This window comes from Tauraco erythrolophus, chromosome 1 (assembly GCF_009769465.1).
Source record: "Tauraco erythrolophus isolate bTauEry1 chromosome 1, bTauEry1.pri, whole genome shotgun sequence".
NCBI classification, from domain to species: domain Eukaryota; kingdom Metazoa; phylum Chordata; class Aves; order Musophagiformes; family Musophagidae; genus Tauraco; species Tauraco erythrolophus.
Window position 1 is genome coordinate 28,505,567 of NC_141465.1, and position 17,230 is coordinate 28,522,796.

Sequence of the window (17,230 nt, forward strand, 5' to 3'; positions counted from 1 at the left end):
GATCCTTAATATTTCCAAATGCTTTCATGGAAGCTGTACAGCGTAACGTGCCAGTCCACTGGCTTATTTTCTTTATTAAAAGTCTCCTTTTTGAGATGCATTCATGTGAGATCTTAATGTAACAGATCAGAAATTTAACTGAATGACTCATTCATACCTGCCAGAGGAACACTGAAGAATGCAGTGGATCTTAAAAAAATAAAAAAACCCCACATGCTGCCTGTTTCTTTTCTACTTGCACAGCGTAGGTGAATTGTAACATCGGTCAGCTAATAAAGAATTTAGCAAAAGCTGGAGGGGCAGAGTCTATAATAACCCAAAATGTATGAATGTTTTTTGCAAAAAATAAAACTAGCTCTTGCAGATGTGATAGCAAAGCAGACAGTAAAGAAAAGTTTTAAGTTCCTATAAGATCCTAACAAATACTGTACAGAAGTTCATGTCCAAGTATTCCATAAGCAATTGTCTGGTGCTTTCTTAGAACTTAGCTGAAAATCACTGTATCATGGCTTTTAATGCATTCCTGGTTCATTAGGAACAAGTGTTCCACAAACTACAAAGATAGGATCCTCCTGTTGTGGAAGTACTCACGGAAGTCATAAATTGCTGTCAACCAGTGCACAAAAATTGATAGATTTGGGGGTGAAATTCCCAACCATGTGTTACTGTATGCTTAAAGTCAGGATCCAAATAAGTAATTAGACAAATAACAAAAACCTATGAAAATGCTTCTGCTTGCTGATGTTTTTGCTTTTCCTAAAATAGATGATTGTCTGAAACTTTTAGTGATTTTGTCAGGAAATGGGCATGGGTCGTCGCCTTCAAAATAAAAATGGCTAGATGTTTTGGTAGCCCAGTGTAGAGTTTAACTTCAAGCATTCAGGCTAAAATATTTGTTGGCCTCTCTTGTGTTGAATTTTAATTGCTGTTTAAAAATAAAGTGTTGAATTTTAAATAACTCACCTGAGGAGTTCTTCAGGACTGAGATCTGACACTGTCATCGGTTGTTTCCATTATTTTAGGCAAACTAAGTACATGAAAACACTTGTTTTAAGACTTTAAAAATACTTCAAGGTATTTTCCCTTAGAGATACATGACTTGAATAATACTTAGTGGGGATAGGTATAATAAGGAGTATGTATCCGTTGATCCCTCTTTTTCTTTCCTTACTTTTGACCTGAACTAAGGAGTTGAAGTGTATTGGACACTACTGTTAACTTGGCTGTGATACAGTAATGCTTTTGGACTGCTTATCTACATCTATGTGTTTTATTAATAAATTTATGTAGCTTGGGCCAAAGGTGCCTGTAGTAATTAGGGAAAAAAAATCCAGCCAATGGAAATTTTTACAACTTGTAACATAGGACTTATGTTTTATAATTACAGATGACCTTAATGTAAGTGGTATCATCACTGCAGTAGTATGCGTGGCTCTGGTAATGGCATTGTGTGGCCTTGGAGTATTTTATGCCCAAAAAAAGGGCTACTTTACAAGTAAGTAAAGTAAAATCACTCCTTCCTTGTGTCAAAAAAAGTCTGTACTTCTGACTGTAACGTGCTCCTTTTCATGAATGCTCTCACTCCATGGTGCTAAAGCGCATTACAACAGCAACTTTGTTGTGTAGACTTTTTTATCCTGCCAGCTTCTACTGCAGAAGATACTTTTAAGAATGACACGGAGATGTTTGTGCAGTTGCATAAAGCTACCAAACAGCAGTCTAGGGAGAACAACGAGCCTAACCCTAGTTCCAAGAGTATCTCCACTCTAGTTTTGAGAAGGGACTGCAAAGAAAAGGCAACATGAAAACGAGCCATGCAAATCCATTCGTAGTCTAAAAGGCCTGAGCGGCCGAGTTCTGGTGAAGGGGAAGCTAAATTACTGGCTCCCTCTCCTGGGTCGTGGCGAAAGTGCACGTAGAGAAAACTTGCTTTTAAGGATGGCTGCAAAAATCTCGACACCCAGCAACCCTCTCCGAGGCGTTTACACTAGTGCCTGTAGAGTGCAGCACAGCAGGAAGGGATGCCAAATGTCGGGGTCTGAGAAGGTCTGCTGCCTGAAAGTAACAGGCTAAGGGAGCTGCTGTAAGAGTTCCTGTTCACTTGGAAGTTTATTTACCTCTGAAAGCAACTTACAGCAAAAAGACATTTGGTTCAAAAACTCCTAGAAACTGAAGAGCTGAATAAGTGATGAATAACCATTTCAGAGAACTTTAAAGCAGCTATGGAAAATGTTCTTGTGCTAATTTTTTTTTTGTTTCATTTTCAGATGAAAGCTCTTCCCAGTAAGTATCTTGACACAAGTAGTGCACAAATCACTGCAAACTTAACTTAGGTTTCTGATGATTTAGTTACTATGAGAAAGGCCTTAAACAATCAGCACGATTCTTGTACAGTGGCTTTTTTGAACACACCAGCTAATAAGAACTAGTGTGCTGGTCAGAAAATGAATTAAGCATTACTACTGTGATGAATGTGCAGAGGTGTGTCTTTTTACATAGTTATGGTTTACACCCCTAACTCAGCTACATGCATGCACTTGTCTCCAAACTGGACAAAAGATGCTCAGAAACAAATTGAACTGTCTTCATATCCATGTCTACAGATTATTTCAGGAAATATTTTGTAAAAGTGTGAGGAGTGGAAAATTTCTGAGTGTGGTCTACTCCTTTAATTTCTGAACTACTTAATTACTACTTAATTTTTAAGTAAATTTCTTAGTAGCAAGTCAGAATTCCTCAAGCTATTTTTAGTGCTCCCAAACAAGGCTAAAATTGTGTGCTTCATTGGAGGCTGCCCACGAATTAATTTTTTTGTTTTGCTTTTAAAAGTTTATCTTAGCTCTTCTAGGTAATAGCAGGTAAAAAGTAGTACTAAAGAGAAATACAAATAGTACTTTAAAATACGGTGCTGTTTATACTGGCCATGAATGAGACAAAAAGCGTAACTGGAAGCACTAAAAAGACAAGCTAGGGAAGGTAATTTGGCAGTGGTTCAAGAGATAATGACAGCTGTCTAAAAGCATTCAATGGATTTGTTATTGTAACTTTTTTTCTAAGAAGGAAAAAACTCTAAGGATTGCTGGAAATCAGGAAAAATGCATTCATCAATAAGGCTCTCAAAGGGTTAAAACTAACACCAGAAAAGTCACTATTTAACCTATGTTCCTTTCCTGTTAACAGAAAGAAGACCAATTATCAATCTACGAGTGAAAAGGCAAGTATTTTGCATTCAGTAGTGTGCTTAAAAAGTTTTACACATCTTCAGAATTCCTTATATCTGTGATGTTTCTGCACACCTCCCCAAACCTTTCAAGCCACCAATACCTGGAGATGCCTTCTCTGTGTGCATTTATAGCTTCCTATTACTTAGCCTCAAGTGCCGTACAACTACAGCACCTTGCTTCATACTTTGGCATCTTTTTTTTACCACACTAACAAGATTTTTACCTGGTTGTCTTTTACCTACTTCTTCCTACATCTCCCTGCTCTATTAGCTTCTTTCATTCTTTTCTCTCCTCTTTCCCAATTAGTTTCCTTCCATCAGATAAACTAAAAAGGTAACACAGTTACATTATTTGGTAATCTCATCTCTGTACTGTCCACTCAACGATGCCATTTCTTGTTTGTGAAGTCTTTCACTCTGCCTTGCCTTGCGCATTTTGGTTAACCAAGGAAACATAACTCACACACCGTCCAAGGCAGCAGTGAGAGAACATATGGGCCTTAATTCCTTTAACATTAATGTGGGTCAAAAGGCTTGACTAAATATGGAAGCTAAACCGACTACTTTTTTCCTCCCTTCCTCATTGAGGGCTCAAGGACTTTTAACTGCAGGTACAATGCTCCAGCTTTTCAGATTGGTGCAAAAAGAACAGAGTTCCAACTAAAGCTTCAGCTAGGAGCAACTTAATTTCAGTATTTCTATTTAAGGCTATGTTAGTAGCCTCAGAACCTCACTGAACAGCAGCTATAACAAACAGCATAAGCGCATTTCTTCACCTAATACGTATGTAAGAAACTTAGCGGCCAGCTGCCTGGCTGCTCTGAGTGGAAAGGAGCAAACTTTGAAGAGCTGCGGTACCTGCTTATCAGTATTAATGCATTTATGAATCAGGTGCTCAACAGAGCTGTTTGATACTTGTATTTTTTAATAGTTTATTACTTCTATGAACAGTGCATTCTGTAGACTTCCCTTTCCAGAAACGAGTAAACATTAACTAACAGTGCTGCAGGCATGCTTCTTTTCAATCTCAATGCCATAGTTTCTTCTGAAATGTACACCACATGTTAATCTGGTTAAAAACTCTGAACTATTACTTATGTAACCTTGTTTGCTTCTTTTAGGATTTCAAGCACACCAAGTCCTTTGTTATTTAGAAGATTTCAGCCTCTGTGAGGGACAGCAAATGACTACTTGTTATACGAAAGTATCAAAGGGATCTTTAGACCTCTATTCTGTAAATGTTGTTTCCACGTACTACATGCTGAAAATAGGAACTGCCAATATTTAGATCTAGTCAACCTGTGATTGCTTTTTTTTTAAAAAACAAACAAAAACAACAAAAAAAACCCTTAACTTAAAGATGAAACTAAATTGAATATACAAGTCAATTTGTGTGAAGACTTCTCATTTTGTTCACGTGTACATGCAGCAATACATGATTCACTCCTACAGCTTGGAACAATCTGTTCAAGTAACTTTCATAGATGACCTTGCTACCACTACTTCTACTACTTATGTCTCTGTCACTGTCGAGGACTCCAGCTCTCCTGCGATTCTACTTTATTAGTACCCTTGGCATTGTATTAGATTTGCCAAAGCCATCTATAAGTGCATAAGCAGACACGCAAACTTAAACTCACTGTCCTCACAGAATAAAGCTTCCTCTAACTGGAGCTCAAGCAGTGTTTTATCATCTGGTATAAAATGCCTACAGCTTCTCTTTCCCAAGGAAGTATATCTCTCTTGCTGTAGACTGCATACGTAACCTCACTCTGAAGAAAAATCATGGCAGTACAACTTAAGCTGTAGTACCTGGACCCTAACTGTTGAAGTGTCACAAATAAATAGTTCTTCAGAACCTGAAGTGTGCGTGTCAATAATTCAGTTACTGAAGTTTAAATCTCACAGCCTCCTTAACAGGTTTCAGTTGCTTCTGTAAGAGTAACACTTCATCACTTGTGTGTTGATTGATGCAGTGTAAAATTAGTATACTTGTGCTTACTCTTTTGGCTGTGCAGGTCCATCACTACCGTAAGGCTTTGCTACAAATTTAGAGTTTGTGGGTTTTTCTTCTGCAGAAGCTTTTTGGATGTGACACACTCAAAAAACCAAGTTCCTTCTTGGTGTATCGTTGTCAGTGTTATAACTAAAATGTAGCTTGGCAAAGGAGTTTTGCAGTTCACAGTGAGAAACACTACTCTGATGCCTCAGTAGCTTCATAGAGGTGACAATCATAGCTAACTACGCTGACCATGCAAATAAGAACTTACTCACACTTCTGAAATCAAACTGAAACACTGTGTTTATTAAGTTACAACTGGTGCCATGTTCAGCAACTCCCTTATGTACACTGCTGTTTGGTGTACAACCTGCAGACATCACTTCGGAGTCTCCTCAAAGTTGGGCTCTAGAGGAAGGGGAGAGAGAAGACTCATATTAGTCACTTTTTATTGCAGCCTCAAACACCACCATTTATTTGTTACTCAAAGAAAACTAAACATTAAGTTGGCTAGCTAAAGCAAGTTCTTGTACGTTGCAGTCTACACCACTTTTGTTTGTATCGGGGTACGACTGGACATGGGCAGCACTGGAGACAGGTCTTTCCCACCTTAGAGCAGTTATGCATAAGGTTTTGGACAGACGTACACCTTAGTAACAGCCTGCCAAAACACCTTTGAGTAACACCTGGGGTAGGGGAGAAGGCAGCAGAGAAACTGAAGTAGTCGACCAGAATGTTACTGGACGACACTAGTATTTCCAACACAGCTATGATACAAGAACAAGTAACCAAGCTCTTCTTGATTAGGGTCTTATAGCTGATTAAGAGAATAGAGTGCACAATTTTAACTCCACTCAGCAAAAGATATTCCCCACATGCAAACACTGAGGAAGAAGTTCTTGATGGCAAAGGTACAAGCTCAGAAGAGTTAGGGCTTTTGACAGGTGGGCTATTAATGCCTGTTGTCTTTGCTACAAAGAGTCTGAGAGGTAAGGCACAGCTTACAGTAATCTTCACTAAGACAAAAAATTAAGTTTCTACCCATCTAGCTGCTTAGTTTTGAAAACTTGTTGAAATTAGATTAAGGATAGGCAACAGTGGTAGAAGAACATGGCTTCCCCCCCGCTTTGTTCTGTTCCTGTGGGCACACGAATTTTGTTTCATTACAGAAACATCCTAAATTGTAATATGTATTGTGTCACATATTACATAGAAATAAAACTTACTATTAAGAAAAATCCCTACATCCCTAAAACTGGAGGGGGGGAAAAAAAGAAACACCATAGATCCTGCTCTACAGATGCTCTGTTGTATTTGCACCAGCAACAGTCTGACACCAAGTTCTTCCCTAATCCAACTGAAATACCACCAAACCCCAAAACATTTTTAGGTGTGCTTCTACTCTAAATCAGAATTTCCAGTTAGTCTGATCAGAATTACAAGTCATTGAGTATGGTGGGTTGACCTTTGCTGCTGCCAAATGCACACCAAGTCTCTCACTCTCCCATTCCTTCCCTCCTCTCCACAGGAGGGCTGAGAGGAGAAACAGCAATTTCCACCCTTTCTTAAATACATTGTCACAGAGGTGCCACCAGCATCATTGACTGGCTCAGCTGTGTCCTGCAGTGGGTCCATTTTGGAGCTGGCTAGAACTGGTTCTGTCTGATGTGTGGACAGCCCCTGGCCTCTTCTCACAGAGGCCACCCCTGCAGCCCCCTGCTACCAAAACCTTGCCACGGAAACCAAATTCACTGGCACACTGAAAAGATTGCTGAATCCCAGCTACCAGCTGCTTACAGCTTATCAGAAAGACAGCTTACTCCCTCAAAACTCGACTTTAGCTAAAACTGCTTGTGAGCAAGTAAGACTTTGAGCTGTACTTACATAAGCAAGCAAAAAACCCAAACAACTTTAGAAATGAGCCTGCCTACAAAAAAAAAAAAGTTGCCTTTATGTCCTAAGGCAGAGTCTGTGCAGTTTCTTTGCATTCTTGAGAAACCAATCATCACAAGCATTCTTCTTGTCATAATCAATCTGGGTAATATGAAAACATGCTAACACAAACTTAGGGCACTTAAACGCAAGCCATACCTAAGTAACTGAAGAAAAAGGTTTAACATAGTTATGACTACATTGTGACGAAATTAACAAAGTTAAGTTCTATGTTCATTTTCTGAAATCGCTGACTCTCCAGATGAGCTTACAAAATTTAGAAATGGCAGTTTGGATGACATACACAACTGATTTTCAAATTATAACCTGCTGACCTCTTTGAGAGGATGAGAAAAAAAAAAAGTAACAATAGGCCCTGGGCTATTTCTATTTATATTTAGGCTATTTCGTGAGGGTCTGTGAAGGGTAATTAAGATAGCCTGGTCTGCCTGCAAGGTTGGTTAAGCATCAGCATAAGTAAGTCTACATCTTTACTGAAAAAGGCAAATAATTTAAAAAGCAAACCAAAGAAACAGAAAAGAGTCAGATGGAATCAGATGTGAACTGTACAAAAGTCAGGATGTTCACTGAGGGCATGTGACATGAAATTAATGATCCAAATAAAAACTAAATGGGAATTAGTAAGAAAACCAGTTAATGAACATGTCCTTACTTGCAATTAGAAGTTCAATAAGATTGTTAACTCACCCTCAAATTTAAATTCTGGAAATTTGGTTAGATCTCCCTCACCATACATCCGTTGAAGTCTAGCAAGGGATTCGTTCATGTCTTTCTGAAACTCAGGGCCTGCATCAACAGGCCCTCCAGCTTGCCTAAAAAACATTAAAAGTTCTGATTAACAGTTCAGTTCTGAATTTTCATGTGGAGGTTCTACATTTTCATGGCCATTTATAAATTTAAAAAAAAACAATCTGACAACCAAGTAAAGCAACAAACCACTTGAAATATTCAGAAGTCAAGGTATGACACACAGTAGGGCCTGCTTACCTGACACATAAAGAAGGTTTCAGGGTAAGGCACAGGCTTTCTGCTATCAACAAAGAAAACCCATGCTACAGAGGGAGCCTTCTGAGACACACAACTACACTAAGTACCCAGGCTTTCAGGCTTAGTTTCATCTGTCTCAGATGTGTTTTCTTGACAAAATTTAGATTTGTACCTCTGCTATTTCTGAATTAGTCATCTTGGTTAATACAGTTTAACTATTCTTGCAAAGAGGACACAATTTGAATGCTAAACAAGCAAAAAACCAAGAGACAGAGCACTGGACATTCATATAGATTCACATAGGAATTTCTTAAGAGTACAATACAAATAAAAATAGTAACTCTTTAGGTTACCACTGCTCAGTAGTACCAACACAGGTATCGCATGTGGTTGGTAAAGCCACTGAAAATATACTTCCCTACACGGGCTAGTTTGAAAGTGTGGAAACATGCACTTTCCTCCAGTAGAACTAAGTGGCTTATTTCTTTCCCAAGAATAAATTTCACAGAATTACTCTAGTCTTAGTTTCCTATTAAATAGTTCACTTCAATATTACAAGAATCTAAGATTACATTTCAATTAACTACTTATTAAGATGTTTAATGAACCAGCCTCACAGTTCCATTCATTCTCAGTTGCTCTTGGAGGCCATTTCCATTCAGCTTCTGGAAAAAAGACTGAAGAATATCCATTTTCCCCAGACCAAAAAAAAAAAAAAAGAGGGATTTTTTATATTTACAGAGCACATATATAGGTAAAAAATAACATACTGTTATGTTTCCATAGTGTACAAAAACTTCATTGCCTTAACTCCCTAAGAAGAATGACATCAGCTTTACTTTTTTTTTTTCTTTAAAAAAAGAGGGAAAAATGGACATTTTCTGTCAAGCATGCAAGAACTAGCCTTCTCATTCATGACATTAGCAACAAGTGTTGCTGGAAATTTCAGAGCAGAATTAAACTCACTCAGGTTGTTTGTGAGCAAACTAGAAATTTGTTTCAGAATGGTCAATGCACTAATAAAGCAACTTTCTACTGAGCCACAGGGGGAAAAAATAGAATTTTCCATTTTCAACACTACCAATGCCACCTTCTCAATATATTGTTGCACCAGCACATACCACCAACAGGAGAACTCTCACCACATGTCAGCCAATATGTCAGTGGTTTCAGGTGTTCTTTTAGAGCACAAGAGCTAGGTTTGCTCTAAATTTAGCTTTAAACCGGGGAATACCTTCTACTTAAACTATCATTTTATACCAAAGAAGTCTGTCAGTGAAAGCTGCAAAAAAGTATTATGCTTCTACCATAGAAAACCCCAACCAACAAACAATTGTGCCATCCTTCACCCAAAGCTAAAATATTTTTGTGAAATACTTCTACCCAGCTTTACGTGGGCTCTCAGAAGTTAAAAGAGAAATTTGCCTCAAGAAGCTCTTCTTTCCAGTTTCACTCCATCACTACCAGACCAAGATCAGGTTATCAGTGTAAGATGTCAAACAGTTAAATGCCTTTTGAAATAACTCAGTCTGCTCCTGGGTAACCTCAGCACTTAACACAATGTTGCTGTTGATGTAGAAACATACCTTAAGTATTCAGAGACCAAGCTGAATACTATTCAGAGCTAAAATATTTTAACACTTGTCAGAATCAACATTTTTCCCCTTTTGCCATCAGCCTTAAAATAATTCCCTTTACTTACTTGCTCTTTGTGTTGTATTCTCTGATCTTGTCCAAGAAGAGCTTCTGAACTGGATCAAGCTCTTTTGCCTTATTAAAGACAATAGCTGAAAGCCCAATGTTTCTGCGCAAGTGAATGGAAACAGCAGAGCGAAAAAGGGAAGAAAGTCGCAGAATCTGATGCAAAATCATGATGACACTGATGTTTCAGCTAAAAAAAAAAAAAATCCAAAACAGAAACAGAGAATTAGCTAGCTCTTTCCACAATGCATATGCAAAAAAAAGCAAAAAATTTCGTCCAAATCGTAAGGGGAGTTGTGGACCTTTTGTCTCGGCTATGCTCCCCCCAATCCTGCTGTGCTCCTGCACACTGGCAAGAACACGGCAGCTGAAAAGTCCTTGAGGTTTCAGCGCCAACTACAAACATCAGTGCGCTGTCAGCATTCTTCTCATAACGAATCCCAGACTAAAACCAAAACACAGAGCTCTCCTGGCTGCTGAAATGAAAAACTAACCGTGTCCCAGCCGAAACCAGGACAGGTGGGCTTTGAGCCAGAAAGGATATTTAAACCAGCACGCAACCTGAGGTGAAAACTCAGTCACGGAGGTCAAAGACACGATGCCACCGCGCACACCGCCACGCGTCCCGTTCAACTGCGCGCTGCGACCGACTTCGCTCGCACCCCCACCAGAACGACCGGGCAATGCCAAGTTTTGGTTTGCTTTTTAAGGAAAAAGTAGCAATTTAAAACCAGCCAAAGGCAGCAGCACCACCACCGGCGCCGCCGCTCCCCCCGCGCCTCTGTCTCTGCCCCGGCCGCCCAGGAACGCCCCGCAGGCAGCGGGGCCGGGAGGTGCCGTCAGCCCCAGAGCCCGAATGACCGAAGCACAGACGGACAAAGGAGGAGCCGCCCCCCCGAGAGGAAGGGTACGGAGCCGCGGCGAGGCCGCCCCGGCCCGGCCGCAGTCACCTTGGGAGAACCACCGCCGCCGCCGCGACCGCCCCGCCCCGCCCTCCCGCGCAAGGCACGCCGGGAAGCCGCCCCGCCCGCGCGGCGACGCTCCGCCACAGCGCTGAGCCCCGCGGCTGCGCACAGGGGGTCCCGGGGCAGCGGCGCCCGCCTCACCACACGGCCCCGCTCAGCTGCCGCGCCGGGGACAGAGCGAGCACCGGAACAGCCCCAGCGACCGACCGTTACCGCCGGAAGTAGGCGATACTCTTCCGGGCGAGGAAAAACGGGCTGGAGTGACTGGCTCCGCGAGCCCCGCCCCCGCCCGCGGATTGGCGGCGCGCAGGGGCCGCCGGGAGCTGTAGTTCCCGCGCCTGCGCGGGGGGTGGCGGTGTCGGCGCGCCCTCCCCGCCTGGGCCCGCGCTGCCCAATCCTGAGCGCGCGACGGCCTCCGCAGGGCGGCGGCGGCGGGACCCGCTGGAGCTGCCAGGGCCGCGGCCGGCGGGAGGTGTCGTGCGGCCGCTCCGCTCGGGGCTGGCGCGGAGAACAGCGGCGGTGTCGGCGGCGGGTGAGTGCGGCGCGGCCTGGCGGCCCGGCCCGTGTTTTGTTTCCGTTTCTCCCCGGCGCCGCGAGTCTCATTTCCGTTTCGGGTTCAAACAACGACGAGGCGCCGTGGGGAGGAGGAGGGGGGGAAAGCGGGCGGGGTGGCGGGGGGAGAACCGGGGCCTGCGGGGAGGAGCGGCCTCGCCCGGTCGCGAGTCTGCGTCGGCCCGGCTGCGCCGCCGCCTGCCTGCCCCCTCGCCCGCCCGCGGGAGGGCCTGTGGTGGTGCCTTGGCGGCGGGAGGAGCGCGCTGGGCGGCCCCGCGTTCCGTCCTGAGGCGACTGGGCGCCTCCGGGTCAGGTCGCTGCCCGCCGGCTGCCCCGCGAGCGGGAAATGGAGCCGGCGGCTGCGGCTAGGCGCGGGGAAGGGCCCCTCCGCAGCGCGGCGGACCTGGAGATGGATCCCTCAGCCTCTTCAGGAGGGTGAAGTCCTCCCGCCGCAGGTCATGCGGTTGCGGCTGGAGGACAGTCACGCAGCCCGGACCGTGGTCCGTGAGTCCTCCCCGAGGCGTAGAAACTTACCTCCGCTTGTAAAAACTTATTTTGGGTGGAAACGTAAGAGGGTATTCGGCATCTTACTTCGTTTGCTTCCTGGTGTTCGTCCAGGTACGTGCTGCACAACCACTTCTCCCAGTTTGGATTTATTTTCTGACTGTCAATAAGGAAGGAAAACGTTTCAAATCTGTCGTGACTCTAGCCCCTTTAGTTGCCCACCGTCTTTGCATTAAATCCCAACTGGCTGATAACTTACAAAAGCTAATCTGTAAAGGATAGGTTGTCTGCTTTAATACCTAGTTTATGTTGAATTTTACCAATTCTAATAATGGAATCATAGAATGGCATAGGCTGGAAGGCACCTTAGAGATCATCTAATCCAACCTCCCTGTCATGAACAGGGACGCCTCTCAACTAGATCAGGCTACTAATAGGGATGGATAGTACCAAATGCTCCATGAACACTGGAGCTTCTTGGTAGCACCAATACCTCCAGTGATTTGGCTTCAGTATCAGTTGATAATGCATATGGGCTCCAGTAGTTGCACCCACTTCACAATTACCTGGTAGGATAACTAACGCTAATTCTACTAGTAGAGTTTGTGCCCTTGTCATGATGGGCTTGTTACTTGCTTAATTCCTTGTGTTCCATGGAAAAGAAAAGACAGATGTTAACAGAACAATGAGGTTTCTCTCCTGACTGCAAATGTCAAACTATAAAAGATACTGGAGTAGCACTGGGATGCTTTGCGGGGGGGGGGGCGGGGGGGGGAACTCTGATAATAGGTGCCTTCTTAGGTTAGTGGAGATCTGTGTTTGGTTTTATGGTCAGAATCCTCCTTGGATAATAGGCAAGTTTTAGGGCTTTTTAGATTGAAGGGAAAATAAAAACTAGCAGAAATCGGTAGGCTGTAACTTCCACACATCAAGCACAGTTCTGTATGTTCCTCCAAACAAATGCTGCTGTTCTGCTGTTCCTACCGCGTTGACTCTACTAGCAAACCAGGCTGTCTGACTTCTCTTGTTTCTCAGTAGCCTTCAGGGAAGGCTCAGGATGCTTAGTCCCACCTGAACCTATGTACCTTTTCAATCTCTGCATCATCCTGTAGCAACAAATTTTGCTAGATTTTGTTTATATTATCAGGAATCTTTCTGTTCTAGCGTAGGAAAGAATGAATCATTTTCCTCATTAGATTTTTTGAACTGTTGTTAGTGACTTTACATATTTTCATAATGTGATTCTTCCTCTTTCCACCCGTCATCTCCCTTTCTTGCATCTGTGCTCAATGGAACCATGGTTCTTGGTCTTTCTGTACCTGCTGCTCCCCTCTTCTACCTCACCAGGGTAACCAGAAATGTAGTAGAGCCTGCGAGATGCAATCACAAACTGCCCTTCAAGAGTGAGTGAACAGTTACTAGTCCAGCTGACAATTTGGAATTCAATCCGTAAGGACTTCAAAATGTCTTACCTAATTCTGTACAGTTAGTATGCTGTCATAATATTTACTCACTGTGCATCACTTTGCTTTTACCAATATTGAATGTTTTCTGCCAGAAATCGCTCAAGATGGTGAGTTCCTTCTGTGAGTCTGCACAGTTTTCTCAATAAATAACTTGGGAATATGTCAAGGAAAAGAAATCCTAGCCTAACCCTTTTTGTGACCTTACTAGTGAACTCCCTTCCTCACCAAAAAAACGATAACTATTTCTTATTGTTTTGGGTTTTTAATCTGACGGCTAATACAGGAAAAAATTTCCCCCTTTTTTATGGTACCAGTTAGCTGCTTTGGGAGTTTTCAGTAAGAGACTTTGCTCAAACTTTAAGTTAGAAAAAATGTTTTAACAGTCAACCAGATCACCTGTAACCATGTAGGTGTCAGTTCTTTCAGATATTTAATTTAGCCTGTCTGTGTTCTTCGGAAGTGGTGTTTCATTCTTCCCCATTTATTGTCTTAAGTGATATGGGAATTGGGCTCCCAGGACTCTGTTCAGTGGACCCTACCTTGGCGGTTGAGGGATTTTTCACGGAGCCAGATCTGTGAGCAGAACAGATTCTGGTTTTGCTTCTAGTGGTGAGATGTTAATGAGGTGCTGTTTACTTCCTGTCTAGCCCTAGTAGCTTCTTACAGATTGACGTCAGATGCAGCACTTGATTTCTTCAAAAGTGATTTTACATAGTAGTATTTGAAGGAGCTAATAATATAAGCAGTTTGAATTTCTTTAAACCTTTTCTGTAAAACATATGCAACTTGATTACTATTCTTTTTGAGAAGTTTTAAAGTTTAATAAATTCCTTTGTTAACTTGTCTTTAAGAAATTCACTTATTAACAGTTGAAATAGAGTAGTCCCTGGGAAAGAACGATTCCAGGATGGAAACCTTGCTGATGTCTTCTGTTGTGGATATTTAAATAGTAGTTTGTTTTGCTTTTTCTAATGTGATTTTCTCTTCTGTACTCCTACTTCCTATTCCTTTTCCTCTAAGTTGGTGGTGTTATTTATTGTAAACTGTTACTATAATCTAGCCCACTTCTCTGCCATATGTATTTCATACTTCTGATGTATTGGGATGGTCAGTGAAACATGGTGGTGTCATACAAACTACGTCTGTACAGACCAAATGCTGTAATTCTTTCTTTCCCCCTTACGTTTCAACAGACTCCGCTGTTTTACAGGGCACGGTGATCTGCAGCGTCCATGAGAATATTGTCACAGAATAGTTTTCCTTGTAATTGCTAACATACCTAATTGATTTGGGACTTAACAAGGTGCATTCATTACACACGTATCATCGAGAGATTGCCCATGAGAGTGATGGGTGGAAAGATGGGACAGTCAATAAACACTTTATTGTTGAGTTTATTTACCTATGAGGATATCATGGATCTTCTGTCTAGCTTCCTGTTGCAGTATTTTATGTAAAAAGCTGCTGAAATTTGTAAGCAGCATCTTTCAGCCTTGCTAGGAAGGTAATATGTACCTGAATCTGGATGGCAAAATACGCAAAACTTTCAAAGAATTTTCAGAATTTCTTTGCAACCAGCCACTGAAAGCTGTAGCTAGTCCATAACAAAAACGTCCAGTAAATTTGGATGCCTCCAAGAAAATCAGGCTTTGGGCTCTGTGCTAATGTCCATTTATAGTCCTGGATTTGCCCCTAGAGCGTTTGTTTGAGGAACAGATATTGTCATCTATTTTGCAAAATCTGTATTAACTTTTGGCTTTATTTTTTAGGTGAATTCTTGTCTTTGAAAAGCAATCCTGGTATTTGGTTTAAAAGGTGTTTGATAGGACGCAACCTGTCATCTAGTTTTGTTTGTCTGTGACTTACAAAAAAAAATTCTTTTCTGTTCATAGCTCTGTTCTTAAGACATTTTAGCCATGACTAAGAGAGAGGCAGAGGAGCTGATAGAAATAGAAATTGATGGAACTGAGAAACAGGAATGCACTGAAGAAAGGTATGTACTGTCTTTGCTTTTTGGGGTCCTTAGGCTGCAATTAATTTATTTATTTATATATTTGTTTTCTTTAAGTGATTTCAGATTGGTGGCTGCACACACCAAGTTTGATTATTCAGATATACTGTTGGGTGTTGTGTAACGCTTCAGAGATGGCCATGGTGATGAAATACGTACAAGTGGTTTCTAGCTAGGCAAAAGAAGTAACTTCAAACTGGCAGAAGTAACTGACTCAGTATGATCTCCACAATCCTGCTGTTGATTGTTTTCACAGTTTTTCAACTTTCTTGCTGGATACGAAGTTCTTAATTTTGCTTGTGCTCTCTTCTATTTTTCTGCTTCATATCTAATAAAGTGATTGTTTTCTTGAAGTGGAGCTGTAGCCACTATAGGAAACCAGTATAGTGCTATCGTATTCTGCAATCTTAATTTCTTAAATCTCAGAACTGTTTTGTTTATCTCTTGCTATATTCTTTGTAGTTCTTTTGTACTTTTGTGTCTGTAGGAATATGTCTACATGTACGTGCTGCAAGCCTTTCAGCTTCAGTTTGTCCTTCTGTAATTGAGATGAACCTTTCAGTTTCTCTAGCCCATTGCTTTACTGTTATACAGGGTCGTTTGTTTTTAGCAGAGCAGAAATGATGTTCTGTGTCTGTTGACTGTCTTGTTGTTAGGGCTTTTGAAACTGTAGATACCGAAGTCTGGTTTCCTTTGACTTAATTACCTCAACCTGTTTTCTTCTTTCTAATGCTTTGTTCCTAATGTCTGTAAACTTTCCGATTTCTTCTGTGTACATGTAGAGAGACCAACTGTCTAAGGTCATTGCCAAGGTAGGAGTCCCATAACATTGACGTTTCTGAATGCCTGCACCAATGCTGTCATGGCTTAAGTGCAGGATGAACATGACGTGTGATTAATGTTTCCTTCAAGGCGCCATGTTGCTGTAGTTCCTTCTGGTTGTCTCTTCTATACATGAAGATTATCTTTGTGCTGATTGGTGAAAGACATGGACAATTACTCTGAGAGCAGACATTTTTTCCTTCTTTTTTCCCTACCTGTTAAGTTTCTGCATTTGTTTTTAACTTGAATCATATTTTAAATACAGTCTGGGCAAGACAAATAGAATTAGTTTACTCTACATGCAAGTTAATAATGTATAATATAGTAATTATGACTTAATCTCTTGAAAACAGTGATCTGAAAATAATCTTATTATTTAACCTAGCTTTTTAACTGCAGCAGGGTAAGAGAACAGGTACACAACTGTAAAATCAATTTAGTAATTCACTCTCTACTGAAGCTGAGTTTTTCTACATGGTGTTAAGATTTCAGAGTCAGTATTATCTTTTATGTAGTTTACTTTTAACTTTTGTTAAGCTTTCTTATGCCTACTGTATTAACATGTAGGTAATGATTTGTTGTATTAATTTGGTATTTAAGCATCATTGAGCAAACCTACACCACAGCAGAATTTGTGAGTCAAGCTATTGACATCAATGAACCAATTGGAAATCTTAAGAAGTTGCTGGAACCCAGACTGCAGTGTTCCTTGGATGCACATGAAATTTGCCTGCAAGATATCCAGGTAAATTGAAAGGTTATGAAAGATTTAACTTCTTAATTAAGAAGCATTTTGCATACTACATCCCTTTCTTCCATTGTTTGTGGAATTTGTGCTTCATTTGGTTTACTAATTGCAATTAAGAGTTAAAGTTTATGTCAGGTTTGTTATCGTCAGACCGTTTAATATGTACACACTAATTCAGTGTGAATAAAATCAAAATACTTTCAGAGTTCCTGGGGTGAGGATAAGAAAACAAAAAATTATTACCTTGCAAGTGAAAGAAGAATGAGGGCAAAAACAATACTATCTTCTTTTGAGGTAAC

The 17,230-nt window shown here is 41.4% G+C and overlaps 3 protein-coding genes across 7 annotated transcripts in view; 2 read left to right on the plus strand and 1 right to left on the minus strand.

The window, feature by feature from the left end:
* JAM2 (junctional adhesion molecule 2) overlaps positions 1–4,377 on the plus strand; it is a 37,569-nt gene extending 33,192 nt beyond the window's left edge. The window contains exons 7-10 of the mRNA XM_086618262.1: positions 1,388–1,495; positions 2,268–2,283; positions 3,181–3,214; positions 4,345–4,377. Of these exons, the coding sequence (XP_086474388.1) occupies positions 1,388–1,495; positions 2,268–2,283; positions 3,181–3,214; positions 4,345–4,377 (191 nt within the window). The remainder of the gene's footprint in view (positions 1–1,387; positions 1,496–2,267; positions 2,284–3,180; positions 3,215–4,344) is intronic.
* Positions 4,378–5,507: 1,130 nt separating this feature from the next.
* On the minus strand, positions 5,508–11,076 carry ATP5PF (ATP synthase peripheral stalk subunit F6). Of its 4 annotated transcripts, none has more exons than XM_086631529.1 (4): positions 11,042–11,076; positions 9,865–10,053; positions 7,863–7,987; positions 5,508–5,630 (listed from the first exon to the last, which is right to left on the minus strand). In XM_086631529.1, exons 2-4 carry the CDS (start codon positions 10,032–10,034, stop codon positions 5,602–5,604), a joined length of 324 nt encoding a protein of 107 aa, XP_086487655.1. In that variant the 5' UTR covers positions 10,035–10,053; positions 11,042–11,076; the 3' UTR covers positions 5,508–5,601. The 4 variants fall into 4 exon arrangements, with proteins under 4 accessions (XP_086487655.1, XP_086487639.1, XP_086487664.1 ...); XM_086631513.1 differs by lacking the exon at positions 11,042–11,076 and adding an exon at positions 10,970–11,029; XM_086631538.1 differs by lacking the exon at positions 11,042–11,076 and adding an exon at positions 10,814–10,828.
* A 235-nt stretch (positions 11,077–11,311) lies between these two features.
* GABPA (GA binding protein transcription factor subunit alpha) overlaps positions 11,312–17,230 on the plus strand; it is a 29,488-nt gene continuing 23,569 nt past the window's right edge. The window contains exons 1-3 of one of the 2 annotated variants that reach the window (XM_086617545.1): positions 11,312–11,360; positions 15,243–15,343; positions 16,784–16,928. In XM_086617545.1, coding sequence (XP_086473671.1) covers positions 15,267–15,343; positions 16,784–16,928 — 222 coding nt within the window. In that variant the 5' untranslated portion in view covers positions 11,312–11,360; positions 15,243–15,266. Of the gene's footprint in view, positions 11,361–11,811; positions 11,999–15,242; positions 15,344–16,783; positions 16,929–17,230 lie in introns of those variants that run through there. The other variant, XM_086617554.1, reaches the window with a different exon arrangement.